Raw genomic sequence first — 14,238 nt, forward strand, 5'->3', positions numbered from 1 at the left:
TAATAATGCACAACTTTCAAAACAATATTTTCAAAATAGTCAAAATCATCAAGGTTATATTCCCTATGTTACACCTCCAAGAAATAACTTTAAAGACGTAATTCATGCACTTATCCAAAAACAAGTGCCAAAATCAAATATATTTGATTGTCAAAATAAAACTAAATTTTAAACTTCCGCTGCGCGTTCGCCAGGCGTGTAAGAAGACATGGCCTTTTTCTTTGCTACAGCTGATAAAAATCGTTGTTTGACTGGACGGCCGGAGGGAGCTTGCAACTAGAAAGAAGAGAAAACCGAGATCCAACGATTGGAATGCTGGAAATCCAGTTCCAACACCTTTAAACACATACGCTGCGTTTGATTGGGGGGATAAGGTGGGTTTATGAATTTTTAACCCACCTAATCCCATGTTTGGTAGGATTTTTATTTAACTAAGTCAATCCCTTCGATGAATGATTAGGTTATATTAACTGGGATAAAATAATCACTTCTCACCCCCTTGGATTATTTATCCTACTCTTAATCCATCATATTTTTTCAATTTTACCTTTCTCCTAAATCCAAACTCACCACCACTTCCCTCCACCGACCGCCCACCGGCCACCCTGCCGCCCGCCGACCACCGTCGGCCGTCGCCTGACGTCGCCTCCGACCGCCGGTTGACAGCCTCCACCGCATGCCGCCCGCCGACCACCCCTTCCTCTTGCTGGCCTACAGCCGTCGTATCCGACCACCCCCTCCTCCTGTCGCCCGCCAGCCGCCGCCTCCGGCCGACCGACCGCCTCACTGCCGCAAAAATGAAAGGACAATTTTGTCAATTCAAAAAAGGATTATTAATTATCTCATTCTTAACAATCATACTAAACATAATATTATTTTATCATTATATATTTCAATAATTTTTTTTATCATTTCTCTCTTAATCATTTCATAATTTTATCCTCCAGCCAAATGTAGCTGTAAAATATTGTTGGATCTTATAACAATTAAGTACTATTTTGTCATCACTAAAATTAAATAAATACAATCCAATGCCCAAAATATTGGGCATGAAATCTGTACAATTCACATCATATTTGACAGAACTTCAACATAATCGCTCCACAACATACATAAATATGAAGGAATTGTTCAATTAGGGAAAAAACACAAACCGAGTCATAAAGGTGAATTGTAAAATTTTAAGTTTAATAATTAAGTAATATTGTGTTCAGTTATTCTATTCCAGAATATGCTTAGATTGAAAACCAGGTATAAATATTTCCCCATTAAATGATAATATCAATTGAAGATTGTTGTACTGAAAGTTTTTTCGTATTTAAGGGTCGTACTTAAAATATATATCATATCACTGAAAATTATGGGATTAAATTTTTTTACCGATAGAGTACCGAAAATTTTGGTATAACATACCACTTGTAACGAAATATGACGGTATACCAAGATTTCTGTACGGTATCGATATATACTATTTTATACCAAAAAATACCTTATATTTTTAAAAATCTAACTCTACTATTTATAAATGTTATATAGTTTTTAGTTTATGTATATTATTTCAGCATTTTAGTATTTCGGTGTATAGCAAAAAATTTCAAATTTCACACAACAAATAGACCAAAAATTTCAGTATATAAATTTTTTTGATAAATTTGATATTTTTTTGGTGTGATGACCATTGTATATTGAAAGATCGGTATTTTCCGCCATTAGTCATATTTGAAAACATGGGACGTTTTTTATATGACATAAAATTGAATTTCCTTTTCTCTACAAATAAAAATTACAGAAAAACGAAATTTATATCAGTTGGATGATTAAATTAAATCAGATTTGTATCAAATTACGATACAAATTTTATTATCTTCCGTAAAAAAATAACGAACACGAATGAATGCTACTGCAAGATAATTTTGGTCAACATAATTCATAAATTAAAATCATTTTTTACCCGTAGTGGATTAGGGAAGGTCTTGTTTTAAGTCAGTCAATAACTAAATATATAAGTTCAATATTCCAATATGTTAATTAAAGTTTCAATTCAATCAAATCCTTAATTATACAAAATCCACATTAAGTAATCTAATATAATATTAATTCTCAAGAATCTCCATCTAATCCAACATAGTATTTTTTCTTTCTCGTATAATTCAGAAAAACACTATCAAATATATATAAATATAATTCTTTAATTCAACAAGAAGTTAGCAAACAACTCCTCTTGCTCCATTATCTTACATAAACCTTTCAAAAATTAATCAAACTTTAATCCATCATCATTATATAAACCTTCAATCTCTCCTCCAACTTTCATACCATAAATCAAGCTTCGATCATCTCTTTAGAAAACAGATTCAAGAAAAACTTGAACAAAAATGGAGAAAAACGAGGCAACAACAGTTGAAATTGCAGAAACCAGCAGAGAAAGGAAAGGGAAAGCACCCCTTTTGGTGGATGCTCCGGCGGCATTCGTGCGTTCCAAGACCTCAGGTTACAAAAGGGGTGTATCTATTTTCGATTTGATCCTCAGAATATGCGCGGCAACGTCGGCTTTAGGAGCCGCGGTCGCTATGGGAACCACCGAGCAAACTCTTCCATTCTTCACTCAGTTCTTCCAGTTCCAAGCCAGCTATGACGATCTTCCTACTTTCTCGTAAGTTCCTGATCCCGATAATCGAATCGCACATGTAATTAATATATTTATTTTGATCTATTTTCTCTTGTAGGTTCTTTGTAATAGCTATGGCGATAGTTACTGGATACCTTGTTCTTTCCATACCCTTCTCCATTGTTTGCATCATGCGACCTGTTTCCAAAGCACCAAGATTCCTGTTAATTCTCTTCGATACAGTAAGATTCTATAGAATGACCGAATACATAAAGCCCACTAATTTATTTGGTCGATTTTTGCATGTATTAGCATTACCATAAAACTTTATGAATACTGGCCGGGTATCATTATATGGTTGATTTGATTTCAGTTGGCTGTGGCTTTGGCTACTTCGGCTGGAAGTTCTTCGGCGGCCATTGTTTACTTGGCCCAAAACGGGAACTCGGGGGCGAATTGGCTGGCCATATGTGATCAGTTCGATGACTTCTGCCAGAGGGTTAGTGGAGCTGTGGTGGCTGCGTTTGTCACAATGGTTCTGCTTATTTTCTTGGTGGTGCTTTCGGCAGTGTCTCTTCGGAAACACTAAACCAGATTCACATTATGTAATTTGGTTTTATCGTACGTTTTGCACTTTCTTTTCTATTTATTTGGGATTTGGAGTTTGATGTGTGTTGAATTGTTTGTTAATTGGAATGTTGTTGATATAGAAATGTGCTTGTGTGGGGAAAATTATGTTCAATGGAAACAATTGGATTATGTGGTAATTTATTTTTCTTGGTTTTTTAATATTTCTTAATTTCCTTTTTTAACATATGCTAATCTAATATTCAAAAAGAATATGGTACAAAACATAGGATAATTTTTAAATTAAAATGGAAAATGTCAGGTTGTAGCTTCAACTTCAAGAAAAATGTCACGCCTTGATCTCGAGATGTGACATCCATAATATCATTAAAGTTATGGTTAAAACCAAACTTTCGAAAATATTTAAGCTTCTAAGGTACATAAACTACTGAAAACTATTTTATTACCAAGTCCAGGTTTTTACAACCCATAAGTGAATACGGACTAAATATTTCAAATAAGAACTTGGTAAGTAGATGATAACTAAACTTGATCTTGAAACTGCAACATTATTAATATTCTATCAACATTTATTAACCCAAATTTTTGTCATTTCCTTCATGGTTTTATTTTCCCTCTTATTTTCTCGAACGAAGTGAGTTGGTGAGTGACACGGGACCACTCCACAAGTGAGGCAAAATAATATATTTCTCTTTTGAAATAAGTTTCAAAAATATTTTTAACAATAACAACAAAATATTTTATATTTCAAGAGTAATTTAAATAAGGAAAATTTTCATTTTGGCCTCATAACTTACCTGTTTTCCAATTTCAGAATTGTTATGAGACAATTTGCAGTCTCGATGCTGTAATTTGTAATTTTTTTTTCCAATTTATGTCTTATTATATTTTTTGCTAAAAATTGAAATTGACCACCAAAAATTACGTAACATGCGGATGTATTTGCTGAGATGGAAAATATTTTGTGGAATTTTTTTTTTAGGGAAATTAGTACATGTAGTTTTTTTTAAAAAAAATTCCATCTGAGCAAATAAAATAAAGAGAAAAAAAAAGTCCATCGAGAATATGCATATTCAAGCTTTGGTTATTGAGTGTGGATATTTTTATTAATTTTTTTTAGATTTATTTTTAAAAAATGTGGACTTTTGTTTTTTTTTTTAATGCTGTTTTCCTACAAAAAAACCTAAATCCTCAAATATATTTTCTAACTCGGCCAACCTGGCCCATCGGGTAAGAGATTTCTAGTTGTCATTTTAAATTTTGGGCAAAAAAGGATAGAAATTAGAAAAACAATATAGGTTAATGTACTGAGACTGAAAATTGACTTAATTCATATCATTCCTTTATATGTTACTTGTCTAAAGCGTGATGTCAGAAATAGATAGTATGCAATAGTGTCCAAATACGTATCTCTATGTTAGAACATTTATGTTTTGATGATTAACATGACTGCTGATCTAATAGATAATTACAGAGCTTAACCGATCTGAATTCAACAAGAAAATTGATTATTCATGCCCATATGTTCCCTAAACTAAACTGTTAATCAGAGTCCTACCGTCTGCTTAAGAAAAACTGTTAGTTTACTATTTGAAGGAGAAAACGTCATTGATAGTAGGTAGTTGATACAAAACGGTGCTGAAAAGAAGTCAAAATGATCAAAGGACAACTAATTACAGAGCCTAGCCTAACTGAATTCAAAAAAGAAACTAATTATTCATGCATATATATTTCCTAATCTAAACAGTTAATTAGAGTCCTACCGACTACCTATGGAAAACTTTTAGTTTGTTATTTGAAGGCAAAAATTTCACTGACATGAGGAAAAATGATACAAAAGTGGAGCCGAGCCAAACTGAATTCAAGAAGAAAACTGATTTTTCATGCGTATATATTTCCTAATCTAAACTGTTAATCATAGTCCTACCAATTACCTAAGCAAAACTGTTTGTTTACTAATTGAAGGCAAAATGTCACTGGTAGTAGGAAAGATGATACGAAAGGATCACCGAAAAGAATCCTAGCTGATCAAAGGACAACTGATAGAGTGGTTTGCCTTAGTGGATCAACTAGTCTAAATCAAAAGTTCTATGAACATCTGTTAATCATTCTTGAAGTATAAAGTTCAGATGATGATTAGATAAGTTCTGTGAGAACACGGAAATTTCGATCCTAAACAAATCATGTAAAAATACAAACTTGAAATTTAGCTTAATCTAAAGCTCAATAACTTTCATTCTAATTACAGAATTTAAATATGAACTTAGATTTTAGCTAACTTAACTCGAAGAAGTAGCTTCAAAGCTCGGAGACTGACTAAATGGAAGGCCAAGCTGCAAGTAACCGCGTCCATCAAAGTGTTATCACTGGAGGAGTAAAACCCCAGCTCAAGGACTCGATCTTTCAGCTCAAAGAAGCTCAACCAAGCTTGTCCTAACCAGACCAAAAAGGGAGCTAAAAGATGAGCCAAGGAATTGGACAAACTTATTATGCAGGAAGTGACCATTGAGATAACCAAATGAAGAAGCTAAGAGAGGAACTAAGAGTTTGGACATACTTAGTATTTAAGAAATGACCTTTGAGTTAATCCATGGAGAAGCTAAGGGAAGAGCTGAGAGACCAGGACACATTAATGATGCAGGAAAAGACCTTTGGTGCTTGGGTTACCTTTGACCATCATTATGAGCACCAATACTCCAATCTTGAGGACCAAGAAATCGGCCATGAGGAGAATGAAGAGACCAAAAAAATCACCTATAAATAGGACATCAAGGTTGATAGAAAAACACATTCAAAAATGCTTAAAATTCGGCTCCCTCTCCCCCACCATAAAACCTCTCGGCCAATTCAACAAGAAGAAAGTACGGCTCGTGCGGTTCAAGTGCTAAAGACCGGCGTTGAAGTGCTGTTGAATTAAAGACGTCATCTGTAAAAGTTAAGTCGAAGTGCTGCCAAATTTTCAGAAGGAAACTTCGTGCCAAGATCTGCAACGTTCGAACCTACCTTCAGAATACGGTAAGTGGGTTTTTGATATGTATATTCGTTTGTATTTTTAAATCTTGAATATATAAGTTATGACATGCATGAATGTGTGTCCTCATTTTCGAAAACAACATGATGTTTGTCTTTTAAAATTTCGATCGATTATGTGTTTTCTTCTATGCATCGAAATTCTTTGGTTCCGCTGAATCCATCTGAAACTCTGATATCTGAAAACTCTGATACGTTCTGTCTGGTAAACTCTGAATTCTGTGTTGCACTGTTACGATTCGAATTTGAAATGTGACGAGAATTGTAATTCTGTCTGGCCCCCATTGGTGGGTATAAAACCATGTTTTGTCTGGCCCCCATTGGTCGGTATAAAACCATATTCTGTCTGGCCCCCATCAGTGGGTATAAAATTGTGTTCTGGCCTCACCCCTTAGAGGACTAACATATTGGGGACAATTTGACCATGGGAATGAGATGAGTAACAGTGTTGTGTCTGTTTGTGAATTTGTTATGAAATGATTTGATTTGCTTCCGAACTGCTCTGAATCATCTGTTAACCTCTGTCTTATATTCGCTTCGTTTCTGTTATTATATGTTAAGGTTAATAAGTTTTGAAATTTTATTAAAGAAATGTTTTAAGAAAACTAATTCTCTATATGTATCGTTGGAAATCGATCGATCCCCCACTTGCTGAGTGTTTCTCAAAACACTCACCCCTTACAAATTTCAGATAAAAACGAGGAGCAACTGAATGAGCTAGAGCAAGATGCTTTTTGGGGATGGTGAATCAAGGATCGAGATCAAGATTCAAGATTTTTATTTTCCTTTGTTTAGTCCCGGCATTTGCAACTCTGATGTATTTTATTCTATTGTCAATGTAAAAACAATGTTTTAATTATGAAAAGACTGGTTTTTGGCATTTCGATACGAGGCTTAATTGTTTTCAAGAATTTGTTAAACGATGCCTGATGTCACCGACGCTTCGGACACGGGACGTGACATTTAAGTGGTATCATAGCCGCCAGGATCATAGTCCCACTGGGATTTTGACAGACAAAATTTGGCGAAGTCAAATTTTGGTAAAGGCCTAATGTATCCCAATTTGAGTCCAACTTTCATATGTTCCTTAAATTTTCGATCAAACTTCAAAAATCTGTCCCTTCAATCGTTCCGAAAACTCGTAGTATCGAAAATTTTCCCCGACAACTTTGCTTCTATTTTTGTGCCTTTCTATCCTTTATACGATTCTGATGTTTTACATCGATTTTTATCCTAGGAAATGGCTGCTCCACGTACTCGCGCTCAAGCTGCCCTTCGTATGCGCCAGATCACGATAGATAATCAGGATAGGGAGATTGCGACTTTGAAGGCGCAACTGGCTAGGGAAAAGTTGGAGAAGCAAGAGCTCAGCGAGAGTAAACACATACTCGAGGTCGACGTACATCGATTGACTCATCATTTGGACTTGGCTGAGAGTCAAATTCTACAGATACCAACTGATTCAGCTCGCATCGCGCGCTTAGCTTCACTCAACAGGGATCTGCTGGAGAGAGTAGAGATAGAGCGAGTACGTGCTACTCAGGCCCGTCAGCGCCAAGAGGAGTTCAACGCCAAGCAGGATCGGTACATTTCAAAGCTCCACGCCACTATGGACAGACTTCAAGATCAGAATAATTACCTGCATCTGGTGATAGAGAACATGGAGGAAGAGGAGGAAGCACCGATGGAGGTGGCCGGTGACGACAGCAGTAGATACAGCGACGGTGGAGATATGATAGACTAGATTAGTATCAGGATTGTAATTATGATGGAGAAAGTACTAAGTGTATTAATTTATTTCTGAATGAAAATTCTATTATCTTTAAATTATTGCATATTTGAAATTTGATGAGTATATTTTCAATAAAAATGTTTTTTTTACCTTATATGAAAACAAACATGAACCCACAAAGCATTATAGCTGAACTTCAAAAACAACTCCGAGAAAAAGAGACAGAGATTAAAACATTGAAAGAAAAAAATGAAAAACTCGAGAGGGATAACTACCAATTGGATGGGAATAACGTATGCATGATGGAGGATCTTCGTGAGGCAAGAGTGGAAGAGAAAAGACTGCGCGACGACGTTAGGCGCTATGCTGCCTACCACCTAGAGTCTGAACGACAACATGAAATCATCAAGAAAGAGTTGAACAAAGCTCATGATAGGATTGTGACGCTCCAAATCCAGGATGAGAGCCTTCTCAAAACACAACGTCGTCATCAGGAACAAATCGAGGAACAAGAAATCGATGAGAAAGTAAGCCAATCAACGATACAAGAGCTTCAGAATCAAGTAAACAACCTGGACCACCACAACACACAGTTGCAAAATCATATTGATCAGCTACAGAATAACATGATCAATATGGAGGAGCTCTTAGAAGAACTCGAAGCTAACCAAGAAGAAGAACCTATTGAAGAAGAAGAAATTAATGAGGCAGTAGGAGACGGTGAAGTTATAGATGAGTAGAGAGATGATTCTTAGTATAGACATCGATTGTATTCAAAACCCTTAAGATTAATTGTTTTCTTTAAAAAGACTGATTGTAAGAATTTCAACTATTTGTGAAATATTCCTTTGATTACGCATTGCTTCGAAATAATTAAATTAATAAAATATATGTCTATAAGAAATGGCAGGCAGACCACCCAGAAACAATCGAAACAACAGAAGAGTTAATCAAAACGAGGATGAGAATCCCCCAAGGGTAAATCTCAGCCGGGAAAATATGACGGCTATAGCTACCATAGTAGCCGCCACGTTGCAAGGAATTGTGAACCCCCTCGCCAACGCCATTCAAACGCCACCGGAACCACAACCGCGTGGGATCAAATATCACTACGAATCTCTGAGAAGAAATTGAGTCCCAACTTTTGATGGAAACCCCGATCCAGAAGTCAGCCTTAACTGGCTCAAGAATGTTGAAACACAACTACACCTAGTTGAAGTACCCGAAGAACTGAGAGTGGAGGTTGTAACACCGTTTTTGGAAGACCGAGCAAGAAAATGGTGGGAAACTGTGTCACCATCTTTGGCCGAAGAAGAACAAATCACATGGCAATCATTCAGGCGAGAATTTTTGAAACAATACTACCCAGCCGAATTTCGTCTACAGAAGTTGAGCGAATTTGAAAACTTCAGACAGACACCAGACATGACAGTGATGGAATATACTTCAAGGTTCAACGATCTGGGAACCTATGTCCCAACGATCATGTCTGATGAAACGTTGAAGATGCATCGTTTTAAAAAAGGGACTGAACAGCCGGATTCAATCGGCTTTGGCAGTATTCAAACCAAACAACTTTGCAGATTTGATGGGCGCTGCAATGAGCGCGGAAACGGATATCAAACGCCGTGAAGAAGAAAACAGGAACAAGAGGCCATTGGTCGGCCAATATGCTCAAAATGGTCCCAAATTCAAGAAGCCAAATTATTCAAGTGGCCCTTCAAGAGGAAACTTTAACAGTGCTGGAAGTACAAAAGGAAAGTGGTGCGATACGTGTCGTCAGAGGCACATTGGGGAATGTTATCAGAAAATAGGCGCTTGTTTCAAATGCTGTAAAGTGGGTCATCGGATAAAGGACTGTCAAGACAACAAAGACAAAGGGACATGACCCAAAAAACCAAATGAAAACAAGACTAATGCCTGGGTGTATGCAATAACCCCAGGAAGAAGCTGATAACACAAATGAGGTGGTGGCAGGTACTATTTTACTCAATGAAATGCCTGCATATACCTTGTTTGATTGTGGTGCTACACACTCATTTGTGTCTAGAAGATTTTCTAAGAAGCTTAAACTTGAGCATGATATTCTTAGTGAACCTTTAAGAGTGGCAACACCGGCGTGCAAAATAATTGAGACCCACAAAGTGTATCGAAATTGTAAGATTTGTATCAGCAAACAAATTTTTGAGGCATAATTGATTCAACTCAATATGATTGAGTTTGACATCATTCTTGGAATGGACTGGTTAGCCAAAAAATATGCCATAGTAGACTGTCAAAAGAAGGATATTAGACTTCAGACTCCGACTAAAGAGGAAGTCATATATCACGGACAATCCAAGGAACGAAAATCTCTGTTATCTGCCTCACAAGCATGGAAGTCCATGAAAGGAGGATAGGAGATTTATCTGGTAGTAATTAATGAGATCAAAGAAGAAGAAGTCCCAAAGTTGGAAGAGATTCCAATTGTTCAAGAATTTCCCGATGTCTTCCCTGAGGAATTACCCGGTGAGATACCCGATAGGGAAGTGGAACTTGAAATCAATTTGGTCCCTGGTGCTGCACCAATTTCAAAAGCACCATACCGAATGGCTCCAGCAGAATTAAAGGAGTTAAAGGAGCAACTTCAGGAATTACTGGACAAGAAACAGGTCCGCCCTAGTGCATCCCCGTGGGGAGCCCCAGTGCTATTCGTAAAGAAAAAGGACGGAAGCATGAGGCTCTGTATTGATTACCGGGAGTTAAACAAGATCACCATAAAGAATAAGTACCCACTTCCGAGAATAGATAATCTTTTCGATCAACTAAAAGGAGCCAAGGTTTTACCAAAACTCGATCTGAGATCTGGTTATCATTAGTTGAAGGTCAAAGCAGAGGATATACCTAAAACCGCATTCAGAACAAGATATGGACATTACGAATTCACACTAATCCCTTTTGGTCTAACAAATGGTCCTGCAGCATTCATGGACCTTATGAACCGGGTATTCAAGCCCTACCTTGATAAATTTGTGGACGTTTTCATAGATGATATCCTCGTGTACTCACTAAGTGGAGAAGAACATAAAGAACACCTGCGTCTCACTTTGCAAACACTGCAGGAAAAGGAACTATATGCCAAATTCAAGAAGTGTGAAATTTTTTTTGAAAGTGTGGCGTTCTTAGGTCATATAATATCTGAATTTGGGGTGTCAGTAGACCCTAAAAAAGTGGAGGCAATCAAGGACTGGCCTCAACTGAAAACAATAACCGAGGTAAGAAGTTTTCTTGGTTTAGCTGGCTACTATAGAAAATTTGTGGAAGGATTTTCTTCGATAGCCATTCCTCTTACAAAACTTACTCAGAAGAATTCAAAATTCATTTGAAATGAAGCATGTGAGAAAAGTTTTGAAACCCTGAAGACCAAACTCGTATCCACACCAGTTCGAATTCTTCCAAAGGATGGCAAGAATTTCATTGTATACAGTGACGCTTCAAAGAGAGGATTAGGGTGTGTGCTTATGCAAGAAGGTCAAGTAATTGCTTATGCATAATGGTAATTAAAACCGTATGAGCAGAATGACCCCACTCATGACCTTGAGTTAGCTGCAGCTGTGTTTGCACTCAAAATCTGGAGACACTACCTTTATGGAGTGAAATGTAAAGTATTTCTTGATCATCAAAGCCTCAAGTACATTTTCACCCAAAAAGAATTAAATATGAGGCAAAGAAGGTGGATGGAACTTCTAAAAGATTATTATTTGGTAATCAATTATCATCCGGGTAAGGCGAATAAAGTGGCAGATGCATTGAGCCGAAGAAATTTTGGAAAAGTAAGCTTATCTTCACTATCAGCACAACCATCCCTTAGAGAAGAAATCAAATTGAAGCAAAGTCAGGACTCATCGTCCTCAAAATACACTACAAAAAAAGGCGAAAGACAACGGTTTTTCACCGTTGTCGTAGGTGAAATAAAACCGTTGTTAAAGCCCCTGTGGTTAAAGGGTGTGCTCAAAGACAACAATGAAAAATCGTTGTCGTAGGTCTTGTAAAACAGTTGTTAAAGGCCCTGTGGTTAAAGGGTGTGCTCAAAGACAACGGTGAAAAACCATGATGTATTTTATTCTATTGTCGATGTAAAGACAATGTTTTAATTATGAAAAAGACTGGTTTTTGGCATTTCGATACGAGGCTTAATTGTTTTCAAGAAATTGTTAAACAATGCCTGATGTCACCGACGCTTCGGACACGGGGCGTGACAAGTTCTTTCAAAACAACTTTTTTAGTCTGTTGAATGTGAGAGTACATGTGCATTACCCAAAGCGTACTACCAGTCAAAAAATGATGACATGGAACAACAACATTTCTATTCGTAACAGATTGACATATTGAAAAAGATGACCATTGTAGGCAATGCCTATAAATAGATCAGCCAGGGTATACTCAAGAACTCTCGATTATTCATTTGATTATTTCTATCTATCTAATGAGATGTTCTTCAAAGTAAAAAGCAATTTTCAAGAGCCCAACTTATCATAACATGCACACGCTATATTGTTCATTCTTATCATTGAGGACCATTTTTGTGCAATAAATTTCTTTCAAAATCCTTGTAACCGAGAGTAAGAAATCTTATTGCTCAATTTTTTAAGTTTGTGATATACTAAGAGTTCTACTTAGGCAGTTTAGTAAGTCCTGTTGAAGTAGGAAATTTGAAAATGTTGTAATTGTAAAATTCTTTTAGTTAAATCTTTCCGCAAGGAAGAATGTGTGACGTAAGAGTACTGAAGTCTCTGTGCATCCAAAAATAAATAGCCTATTTTTTCACACACATTTATGCCATTTTTGTTCAAATCTTGTTAGTGAGCCTACTTCTGTACAGTGACAAGCTGTTGGCTTATTGATGCACAACCAATAAGAATTACTTTTCAATATTACTAATCCAGCTAGAATATATTTTTAACTTGTTGATATTATTTATTTACCCCCTCTAAATCAATTTTCGGTCCTAAAAAATGGTATCAAAGAGTTTTAATTCTTATCCTGAACACTAAACTCTAATGGTCTCCTTTCGTAAAATTCTCATGTTCAAGAAATAGAATTTTGACGAATGGAAAATTGGGATAAAGACTCATTTAGCCGCACAAGATGATGATATGTGATATGTCATTATAGAAAGACCAACGTAGATCATGAAAGTAATACCAAGAGGACCAATGAAGAGTAGAAAAAGGAAAATATGAATAATGTTGCCAAAGACATCTTGTATAAATCATTGGACAATGACACTTATAGCAATTAAAATCAATATATGCTCAACTGCCAAAGATATTTGGGAGAAACTGATAAAAACAAAGGAAACGGCCAAACGAAAGAAAATAAAATGTCTAATGTTATTAAAAAATTTGACAGTATCAAGATGAAAGTAGGGGAGCCTATGTAAGACTTCGATAAAAGAATGAGAAACATCATTAATGAATCGACTGTTCTTTGTAAAGAATATGACAATCGTGAGATATCATTTAAAATGATGAGGGCACTCCCAAGAGAAAAGAATGTCATGGTCATGCGTGAATCAAAAGACCTTAACAAGCTTAATGTAGCGTGCCGAAAATTTTAAGGTCCACGTGAACCACATGCATACAATTTATCAAATTTTTTATGTGTTTTAGTTAAATTGTTATAATTGCATGAATTAAGTATGGTGTGCATGTTTACATATTTAAAATGTACCTTTCTACATGAATGCCTAAAACTATTTTTTAAAAGGTTATTCGAGACACGATCGATGAATGGAGACCGATGACCATATGAGAGAAAATATTTTATTAAATGATTAATTTAAATGGTTTAATGTGTGGTGTATTTTAAACGGCATTTTCGAAAATGGGGTGTTTTGATGTGTTTTTGCACGCCGATTCGTATTTTTAAATGGTTTTCAATTTTCGACAAAAATATGAACTTTTCGAGAACTCGGCTAATATTTTTGCACAACTTTTCTTAAACAAATATTTTAGATATTAACTAATGGGCCTAATATACTATGAATAATGGGTCTAAAACTTGTATAATTTATTTATATAAAAAATCATGGCTTTCAAACCCTTATTGCCACCTTACCTCATGCCTCACCACCTCAAAAGAAACTAAGACTCCTAGGGCAGTAGCATCAGCACACACCACACGAATTTGGAGAAGGAAACACACGAGTTTTGAAAGAAAAACTAGCAAGGCCCTTTCCGTCGATGTCCTCGCATCGCCAGGCCGTTTTTCGTTCGTAACAAATGCAAAGACACGCCTT

The 14,238-nt window shown here is 36.2% G+C and overlaps 1 protein-coding gene across 1 annotated transcript; it reads left to right on the forward strand.

Moving 5' to 3' along the window:
- Positions 1-2,287: 2,287 nt before the first annotated feature.
- Positions 2,288-3,399, forward strand: LOC142505586 (casparian strip membrane protein 1-like). The gene is made up of 3 exons (XM_075618627.1): positions 2,288-2,653; positions 2,727-2,850; positions 2,982-3,399. The coding sequence occupies exons 1-3, from the start codon at positions 2,376-2,378 to the stop codon at positions 3,195-3,197; spliced, it is 618 nt and encodes a 205-aa protein (XP_075474742.1). The 5' UTR covers positions 2,288-2,375; the 3' UTR covers positions 3,198-3,399.
- The last annotated feature ends 10,839 nt before the right edge of the window (positions 3,400-14,238 follow it).

Source organism: Primulina tabacum, chromosome 10 (assembly GCF_025594145.1).
Source record: "Primulina tabacum isolate GXHZ01 chromosome 10, ASM2559414v2, whole genome shotgun sequence".
In the NCBI taxonomy this organism is placed as follows: Eukaryota; Viridiplantae; Streptophyta; class Magnoliopsida; order Lamiales; family Gesneriaceae; genus Primulina; species Primulina tabacum.